General features: G+C 41.9%; 1 protein-coding gene across 1 annotated transcript; it reads right to left on the bottom strand.

The window, feature by feature from the left end:
* Positions 467-4193, bottom strand: LOC109240135. Its single transcript, XM_019406762.1, has 8 exons — positions 4121-4193; positions 3976-3997; positions 2630-2686; positions 2464-2545; positions 2203-2298; positions 1783-1907; positions 1678-1696; positions 467-1044 (listed from the first exon to the last, which is right to left on the bottom strand). Exons 1-8 carry the CDS (start codon positions 4191-4193, stop codon positions 754-756), a joined length of 765 nt encoding a protein of 254 aa, XP_019262307.1. The 3' UTR covers positions 467-753.

Below are 10549 nucleotides of genomic sequence, written 5' to 3'. Positions count from 1 at the left end.
TACATCAATCAAGTGGATTAGAATGAGTGACCTAGATGGTTCAACCACCACTCTGTGCTAAAAAATCCAAGCCTATATTTTATAATTAGTCTTTTATGCAGCCTATATTCATCGATCCCAAATAGGAAGTTCTATATGTTGTAGAACTTGAGATAAAAACGAGTGGGGGCTCAAAGGCCTCTGGGTTATATGTTTCCAGTTTCAACTACAGATATATGTCCAAATGGGTAAATAAATCTCTCTGCCATTGCTTACGAAAATGTTTCTTAGCTTTGACATCGGCCTCAACAACTTGAAGATCTTGGAGTTTAAACTAAGAATGCTGTAACTCTGGAAAATGGCAAAGGATTTTTTTTCTTCTGCTTTACTCACTTTCTTTTACTAATAGTAATCGCAAAATAAGTAACTAATTATATTTAGGGAAGTGTGGACCAATATCCATATCAGAGTAACTTATCCTTGCGGCATAATGTATCTTTCTTCAGCACACTAACCAGACACTCTTGAAAATGAATCTTTTAAATAGACATAACATGCAATGTTCATTATTTTACAACCTGCTAGTATAAGAGTATTTACTAGACCACGATAAAATGTCTCAGAATGCCTTAGGCAGTATAACACAACTCAATTATTCTATGACCTCACATGATTTACAAGGTAAGCAACGAATAATGGTCTACAAACTGTACTAAATTCAAGAACATATTCTATGGACTTTACTGACAGGAAAAGGAAAAAAAAGGCTCCAATTCACTGAAGATAATCAGACGTGGGATATCCAGCACCAGGTGGAGGATAATTGGCTGATGGGTAACCATGAGGCTGCTGCTGTGGTGGTGGGTAACCCTGAGGCTGCTGTTGTGGTGGCGGGTAACCATGGGGTTGCTGTGTTGGTGGATAAGCCTGGGGCTGTGCAGGTGGATATCCCACTGAAGGGGGAACAGGCTGATCTAACCGAGACATTTGTTGAGCAGGTGGCACTGCCATTGGCCGTGGTCCAAATTTTCCATCCCTTTTGTCCATTTCAACCTTGTGTTGTGTCTAAATAGAATTATGATGACCAAGATTAAAGTGAGTGCAAGCCAACATATACTAGTGCAAAAAAAAAAGAAATGGAAAATGATCTCAACTTAGAATACGTTCACAGACACCATAACTAATGTTATGACTAAAGTTATACAAGCATAATTAGTTCCATCAATAGTCATGATCAGATATTTACTGAAAAAAGAAGATTTTGATAAGTTGTATGATAAACTCTGCCTATGTGAGTTTTGTAAAGCATAGCTGGTCCTAAGTTTGATAGAGGTTTTAGTATAATTATATGATGAATTGCGTCTGAGTGAGTGAGCTGAATGGATATAGATAATAGATTACGAATCCTTTGAGTGGAGTCTGAATAGAGGTTGTTCATAATAATTTGCAGCAAGAATGGAGTTACCTCCAATGTTTTCTCGCAAATACAGGGAAATTTCATTGTTTTAAAGAAAAAATTGCAATTATATAAATTATGGGTGTAATAAGAAAATAACCTCTTGTTTTGGCTTGGAGGCTAATTGACTATATCAGTGGAACTCTGTTTTTAAGAAGGTAAGATATTTTGACTATTCCAATGGAACTATGTTCGTACTAAACGATTTACCAGATGAAGAATGTGGTCAAGTTATCACATACCTGCATACAGCTGCAAACCCTGCCGATAGAAGAGAAAAGTAAATGAAGAGAAAAATACAACTCGGCACAAAAAATGTTTTTGATACATAAAAACAAGCATCTTACGTGCAGTAAACAATGTCTGACAGACAGTTCAGAAGCTGAGCTGCATCTTGAATTTCTTCACTTCCTGTGAGACAAGCAATAATGCTACATATACATGCTAACTGCTGTAGGCAAAACATGAATCCCTACAACAAGAGGCAATGTAAGTTAGATAAAGAGTTCTATGGATTAACAGTGAAAAAAATATTTATAGAGTCAGGTCATTTATGAGGTAATTCTCGATATCTCTATGAGAAGTAGTATTAGTAGGGAACTAGATAAAAATGATAGCGTACATGCTATAATAGGTGAAACTAACTAATATGTTATTTAAAAAATATTTACATTATTAGAGCAAATAACTTAAATCCTTGGATAAAATGATGAGCATGTCCCAAGCATAGAGAAGTGGGAGGAGAGATGGAGAAGAGTTGCAATTACTATTATGCAATTATCGCATTTTGTTGTCTGCAGATTGAACTCATCTTGCAACATAAAGCGTGTCGAAGCAACAGAATTTGCAAAGCAAAGAAAAACCTGGCAAAAAAAGCATGTTTGAGAAACAAATTAGGAGAAAACAAAGATGCAGACTCAGAGATTTTCAGGAAAAATATCTAAATATCTGCCTGACAATGAAGAGATATATCATATAATCATGAAATTGATAAAGAATTTGGAGGATCAATCAGAATAACACCATACCTCCGTACAAAGACAGAATTCAGGGCAGTGGCTTTCTCCACATCTGCCGCTACAAGGCATATAGCCTCCACAACATGTATATCTACAAAAGAAAGTCTTCAAATGGCACTGATACTTCAAGACGCAGTAATTTGTCAAACAAGAAGAGAAAAAAAGAAAGAAATACCTAGACATATCATTGTATAGAGCTCGTTTGCGGAGGACGTATGATGCACATGGGGCGCTTTAGCATTCAAAGGTAAAGAAAGAATCAGTTTTTAATAGTAGCAGCATCAGTTAGACGAACATTCATACTACTACTTTGTGAGCAAAACAGACAAGAAGAAAGGAAAATCTTGTGGACCTCCAAGTTTCTAAGCAATATTCTTCCATTAGTGATAGAAGGGGATATGGAAGAGCAATTTCGCTGGATGAGCCAGGCAATCAACTGGATTTCTAGACCAACAAGAAGGAATTAAGTAATTTGAAGTAGATGCTCGGACCTAGCGACTCTTCCAGACTGATACTTTTATCCACTTTCATACCGACAGTAGGCATCTTGATTAGACCATTACATCATCAGTTTGAGTTGGTAACATTTCTCGTTAGTCGTCACTCATTGAGAATCTTCCCAACATATTGCATGAAGAAAATAAGCTTCAGAGAACTGTTGTGCAACAACTACTATGTAGTTTTTGGAAAGAAAGCTAACCGAACTCAACTAGTTTGAGATTGATACTTAGTTGTTGTCGAATGTGGAAAGAAAGCTAACTGAACTCAACTAGTTTTGTATTCACTGCGTCCGAACACATTGTCACTGCATTCATTGATTTAAAATCTTCGATCCTCCTTTGTTCAGAAGGGTACTGAGTTAGTTTTGTCTGTTATCTAACAGAGACAAACTTAAGGGTTGGATATCAGAAGTCAGAATTTTGATATTCTCAATAAGAAAAAAGAAGAGGAACTTCCACCTTCTTGTACTGAATAAAGCACCACCAATTGTCCAATGAATATAGGGATGGACAAAACTTACAATGATTCACCAACCAGTACTGGGAAAGGCTTGCGGCTTAAAATTATAATAACAAAGCAAAAGGAATAGGCGATGTATACTGAAGGCACCTTCAGCCCGATATATAATGTTTAAATAAAATTTTAAAACATTTATTTATAATACGTCCAGACCCATTGTCAGTGAATGTATTCAGTCCACTGCTGAAGTAAAATCCTAGATCCGCGTCTGAGCAAAAATGACCTTAAATGCCACAGAAGAAAGGTAAAGAACTAAAATAAGCATAATTTTCAAAAGGATTGCTAGACAAACTTCTATTTTCAATTCTATTTACCACATTCACGCTAAATAATCTTAATTTGATGTTTTCCAATTTACAAGCAATCATAACAACAAACACCAGTTCCCAGCGTCTATCTTATTCAGCAAACAAATAAAGCTATAGTAATTAAACTAAAATATCATAAATCATAATCATAATCCATAAATTAAAAGGGTACGAACATAATAGAAGCACTCACCACCAAAGCGAGAAACAGCAAACTGCAAAAGCCACAAAACACACAGATCATAGTGTAAGTCGAACGCTATAATGCTATATATAAGAACTCAAAAAATCGAAGCAAAAAAAAAAAACGGAAAATTCAAAGTGAAGGGAGATTATACAAAGAGGATCAGACTGAGTGGCTCGCATGAGATCAGTGTGCCAGTGATTCGGATAATTCTGACGTAACTTCATCTTCTCATTTCGATNTGTGGCCAACTCTAAACTGCCTCAATCTTCTTAGGATCCACCTTAATACCCTCTCCTGATACAACATGCCCCAAGAATGCCACAGACTCTAGCCAAAACTCACACTTGGAGAACTTAGCATATAGCTTATGTTCCCGCAATGTCTGAAGCACCACTTGAACTTAGCATATAGCTTATGTTCCCGCAATGTCTGAAGAACCACTCTCAAATGTTGCTCGTGCTCCCCCAGGCTACGTGAGTAAATCAAGATGTCATCAATGAAGACGATAACAAAAGAATGAATATAAGGCCTGAACACCCGATTCATCAAATCCATAAACGCTGCTTGGGCATTAGTCAAGCCGAAAGACATTACTAGAAACTCATAATGGCCATATCTAGTATGAAAAGCAGTCTTTGGAACATCTGAGTCCCGAATCTTCAAATGATGGTACCGCAATCTCAAGTCGATCTTAGAAAACACTATACACCCTACAACTGGTCAAACAAATCATTGATACGTGGCAACGGGTACTTGTTCTTGATGGTAACTTTGTTCAACTGCGGTAATCAATGCACATCCGCATAGTCCCATCTTTCTTATTCACAAATAACACTGGTGCACCCCAAGGTGATACACTTGGTCTGACAAACCACTTTGCTAATAACTCCTCAAGTTGCTCCTTCAGCTCCTTCAACTCTTTCATAGCCATACAGTACGACGGGATAGATATAGGCTGGGTATCTGGAGACAAGTCAATACAGAAATCAATATCACGATCTGGCGGCATGCCGGGAAGGTCAAAAGGAAACACATCGACAAATTCCCGGACTACTGGCACTGAATCAATTGTCGAAGACACTGCGGTGGTGTCCCGAACATATGCTAGATACGCCAAACAACCCTTCCCGACCAGATGTCGAGCCTTTAGAAAAGAGATAACCCGGCTAGATGTACTAACAAGGAACCCTTCTACTCCAATCTCGGCAACTCTGGCATCACTGAAGTAACAGTCTTGGGATGATAAACAAGGATGGCGTGATATGGGGATAACCAATCCATGCCCAGGATGACCTCAAAGTCAATCATATCAAGTAACAGGAGGTCTGCTCTAGTCTCGTAACCACAGAATGTAACCACACAGAACCGGTAGATCCGATCCACAACCACAAAATCGCCCATAGGAGTGGACACATAAACAGGAGTACCAATAACTCACGAGGAATATCCAGGAAATGAGCAAACAGAGATGACACATATGAATAGGTAGACCCTGGATCGAATAATGCCGAAGCATCCCTACCGCATACAGAAATAATACCTGTGAACACGACATCTGAAGCCACTGCATCTGGTCTGGCCGGAAAAGCATAGAATCTAGCTGGAGCGCCGGCTGGCTGGCCTTCACTTGGCTGAGCAATTGCTGGCTCACCTCCCCCTTCTTGGCCTCCACCTCTAGGACGGCCCCTACCTACCTGCTCTCCGCCTCTGAGTGGCCGGACGGCTGGTGCTGTAATCATATCCTGATGACCCTGCTGTACTACCTTGCCCTAAAGTCTGGGACAAAATCTCTTCAGGTGACCCGGATCCCCACACTCGTAACAACCCCGCGGTGCCATGGACTGATGTCCCAAAGTCTGACCCTGATGGCCTGAATACCCACTAGAAGGACCCTGGATGGCTGGTAGGTGGTATGAACTCTCAAGCATGGCACTTAAGTAGGCACTGGAGGAACCTTGATGAACTGGTGGGCGATAAGAACTCTCCGGCATAGCACTGAAATAGGGTCGTGCTGGAGCACCCCGAGGAGGTGGTGGGGGTGCTGGATATGTGGGCCTGCTAGGCTGACCTCTCCCAAACTGACCTCTGCCCCTAGTTGGGGCACCTCTAAACTCTCTGGAGAATCGGGTCCTCTTGTCCTGCTACATCTGCTCTCTACCTCTCTGGTGGTAGCCCTCAATCCTCCGAGCAATCTCTACCACTACTTGATAATCAATACCCATCTCAACCTCTCGGGTCATGCTAGCCCGAATACCGGGGTGTAACCCTGCAACAAATCTCTGCACTCTCTTTGCGTCCGTAGGAAGTATCATAAGTGCATGGCGAGACAACTCAGAAAATCTAGTCTCATAATCAGTCATAGACATCTGACCCTGCTCGAGTTGCTCAAACTGACACCGCAACTATTCCCTCTGAGAGGATGGAATATACATGTCCAATAAGAGCCGTGTAAACTGATCCCAAGTCATGGGAGGAGAACCCGCTGGTCTGCCGAGAAGGTAAGACTGCCCTCCAGCTGGAAAGTGGTGAAATCTACTCCATGGGACTCCAATATCCTCATGTTGTGCAGTCTGTCCCTGCACCGATCAATAAAGTCCCAGGGGTCCTCATGCCGCTCACTCCCGAAGATAGGAGGGTGTAGCCTAGTCCATCTGTCAAGTAGCTTCTGCGGATCGCCATCCGTAGCTGGTCTAGGCTCAGGTGCTGCTGCGGAAATTGGCTGGGCCCCGCCCACGGGTAGTGTACCCGGAGTCTGATATAGTGTAGCCGCATGCCCAGGAGCCTGAGCAGTGGGGGTCTATGCTCCCCCTCCTGCCTGAGATGTGGCTGGGTCTGCTGGAAATAAACCAGCCTGAGTTATAGTGTCCATGAACCGCAGTATACGACCCATGACCTCCTGAAAGCCCGATCCTGTCATGAAATCTACCAGGGCTGGTTCTGAAACAAGCACCTAGCCCTGCTCCTTGATGACGGGATCCTCCACTAGATCCACTGGTGGTGCTACTGGGGCAGCTCTAGGATGCCCTCGTCCCCTACCTCGGGCCGGTGCCCTCCCCTGGCCTCTGCCTTGGCCTCTAGCAATAGGGGGAGCAGCTCTTCCCGGGTCTGGAACATCCACCGTACGCGTCCTCACCATCTGTGAGAGAATAGAAGAAGGAAATTTAGTATACCATCAACTGCACGATAGGATATGAATAAAGAGTAGTTTCCTAACACCCTATAGCCTCTTGAAGATAAGTACAGACGTCTCTGTACCGATCCGCAAGACTCTATCGGGTCTGCCCATAACTTGTGAGACCTACGTGAACCTAGTGCTCTGACACCATGTTGTCACGACCCAAATTCTATTGTAGATCGTGATGGCGCCCAACACCGTTGTTAGGCAAACCAACACTGATCAACTAATGAATTCCCATTTTAAATAATTAGTAAGTGATAACTTCTCCTTATGGAGTTTAAAATTTAAACATAAATAAATGGAAGTAATAGATACGAATCGTAATTACGTAAGTAAACCAAAATCATAAGTCTACTAGTGTGTGTGCCAAGACCTGGTGTCACAAGTATGTGAGAAATCTAGTAGAATATACAAAACCATACTATCCTACTATCTGAAAAGAAACAGACAGAAAAATAAAGACATAAGAGAGACTCTAGCTGCTGCAAAACGGCTCAAAAGGCCAGCTCACCGAAAAGTCTCAAGCTGGGGAGTCAAGTCTATGCGCCGGACTGATGGCCAGATGCACCTGCCTCAAATCCTGTACAATCAAGTACAGAAGTGTAGCGTGAGTACATAAGAATATGTACCCAGTAAATATCTCATCTATCCTCGAAGAAGTAGTGACGAGGGGTCGACTCCGACACTTACTAGGGCCAACAATATAATAATATGAAGTTCAAATTGTAAAACATGATGTATGTAGATAACAACAAGCTCAAAACAAGAATAATATCTGGAAAATCCTTCCATCATGTTTAAGAAGTCAAGGCACTTTCTTCATTTAAAACAAGTGACCTTTCAAGCAACAAATCATACGAATTATAAAGAGTTCCAGTTCTATTATCACACACAAATACCACCGAGGACGTTGGGCCCGATCCAATATAAAAGTAAATTGTACACTGCCGAGGGTCGAACGACACGAACCATATATGCATATATTAAAACTGTCGAGGCGAATGACCGGCTCCCATGAGAGTGTGGAAATAGTCACCCTGCTCGCGGAATATACTTGCGACGCGGTTAAATATAAATATAACGTAATTTTCCTCAATTCTTTTTAAAATAATAATTTACTTGAAACCTTTGAAATATTGAAATCCTCAACTTAGTCCTGTTCAAAGCAAATCAATAAACATATTCAGATAACGGTACCCACAAAGCATGGTGTAAGCCTAGAACTACCCCGACATAACAAGAATAGTAGCTACGTATGGACTCTCGTCACTTCGTGCGTACGAAGCCCCCCACAATTAATCATATATTAATTAAGTTCACATATGGGGAAATTTCCCTCTTACAAGGTTAGAAAAGAGACTTACCTCGTCTCAAGCCTACTTCCCAATTCAAGAATGCGCCCAAATCTCCAAATTTGACGCCGAACGACTCGAAACTAGTCAAACATTACATAAACTAATTAATAATATGCTCAAAAGTTCACAATTCCACCATTTAAGTGATTACCCAACCTGAATTTCAAGATTTCTAAAATTCACCCCCGGGCCCACATGCTCGGATTCCGGAAATTTTTAAAGGAAGTTATTACCCATAACCTTTGGAACATAAATATATGATTTCTACCATAACTAATTTCGTGGTTAAATCTCATTTTTAGCAAAACCCTAGGTTTTCACCTAAGCCCATGATTTTCACTAATTTACATGTTATAATCTACCCATAAACTATGTATTTGACTCACATTGTGTAGAATTTACTCACCTCAAGCTGCTAAGTCGAAATCCCCTCTTTGAGAGATCCGCATCGCTCAATTGTGTAAAGAATGGGAGAAAAATACCTATCTCCCGTATTTCATGAAGTGCACTGCCCAGCGATTTTCGCACCTGCGGTCCCACTTTTGCGGACGAGGGTCCACTTCTACGGAGTTGGGCTGGGCCGGTTGGGGCCGTACCTGCGGACGGATACCCACTTCTGCGGAAAAAGAGCCGCAACTGCGGAACTTGGGCTCCTCTCCTTGGGCCGCATCTGTGAGGCTCCAACCACACCTGTGAGCTCGCGCATGCGACTGACCAACCGCAAGTGCGGTTATGACAATAGCTGGAGCTTCAGCTCTTGCTCAAATTTTCAACTTAGTTCGAGTCTCGTCCGACTGACGCTCGGGGCCCCCGGGGTCCCGCCCGAACATACCAACAAGTTTTGAATTATAAAATGGACTCGCTCGAACCCTCGGAACGCCCAAACAACATTAAAACTAAGAATCACACCCTAAAACCAATTGAATCAAACTTATGAACTTTAATAATCCATAAATTAAAAGGGTACGAACATAATAGAAGCACTCACCACCAAAGCGAGAAACAGCAAACTGCAAAAGCCACAAAACACACAGATCATAGTGTAAGTCGAACGCTATAATGCTATATATAAGAACTCAAAAAATCGAGCAAAAAAAAAAAAAAGGAAAATTCAAGTGAAGGGAGATTATACAAAGAGGATCAGACTGAGTGGCTCGCATGAGATCAGTGTGCCAGTGATTCGGATAATTCTGACGTAACTTCATCTTCTCCATTTGATCCGCCATTTTCCGTACACTAAAAACACGCACTGACTGTGGGAGACTTTTCAAGTACTTACGTTTTCTTGACAAAATTGGAAAAAAGAGAAGGAAGAGAATGTTCAGTATATGGACTATGGAGTCAGAGGAGATTGAGTACTCCATACAGATACTTCCGATGTCTATTGTAACACGTGGCATTCTCTGATTGGTGACTCTGGACGCTGGCATTTTCCGCTGTAATATATGTACACCTACCACATTCACTACTACTGGTTTAACTACTCTTGTTTTATAAATCTATTTTACATCCTTTTTAATTAATTTTAAAAAGAATGTTTGTTAAGAAATGAGAACAAAGTAGAACAATATAGTAATAGAGACTAGGTGGGCGTTTGGGCATANATTGTGTAAAGAATGGGAGAAAAATACCTATCTCCCGTATTTCATGAAGTGCACTGCCCAGCGATTTCGCACCTGCGGTCCACTTTTGCGGACGAGGGTCCACTTCGTACGGAGTTGGGCTGGGCCCGGTTGGGGCCGTACCTGCGGACGGATACCCACTTCAGCGGAAAAGAGCCGCAACTGCGGAACTTGGGCTCCTCTCCGTTGGCCGCATCTGTGACGGCTCCAACCACACCTGTGAGCTCGCGCATGCGACTGACCAACCGCAAGTGCGGTTATGACATAGCTGGAGCTTCAGCTCTTGCTCAAATTTTCAACTTAGTTCGAGTCTCGTCCGACTGACGCTCGGGGCCCCCGGGGTCCCGCCCGAACATACCAACAAGTTTTGAATTATAAAATGGACTCGCTCGAACCCTCGGAACGCCCAAACAACATTAAAACTA

The sequence above is a fragment of the Nicotiana attenuata genome, chromosome 1 (assembly GCF_001879085.1).
Source record: "Nicotiana attenuata strain UT chromosome 1, NIATTr2, whole genome shotgun sequence".
In the NCBI taxonomy this organism is placed as follows: domain Eukaryota; kingdom Viridiplantae; phylum Streptophyta; class Magnoliopsida; order Solanales; family Solanaceae; genus Nicotiana; species Nicotiana attenuata.
This window is presented reverse-complemented; position numbering and strand designations above follow the sequence as displayed.

Bases quoted from the DNA above. Each gene is read 5' to 3' on its own strand.
- LOC109240135 (XM_019406762.1), bottom strand. From the start codon at position 4,193: ATGAAGTTACGTCAGAATTATCCGAATCACTGGCACACTGATCTCATG. The intron at 3,998-4,120 runs GTATAATCTCCC...TGGCTTTTGCAG, and splicing joins CACTCAGTCTGATCCTCTTT to TTTGCTGTTTCTCGCTTTGG. The intron at 2,299-2,463 runs GTATGGTGTTAT...TTTTTTTGCCAG, and splicing joins AATTCTGTCTTTGTACGGAG to GTTTTTCTTTGCTTTGCAAA.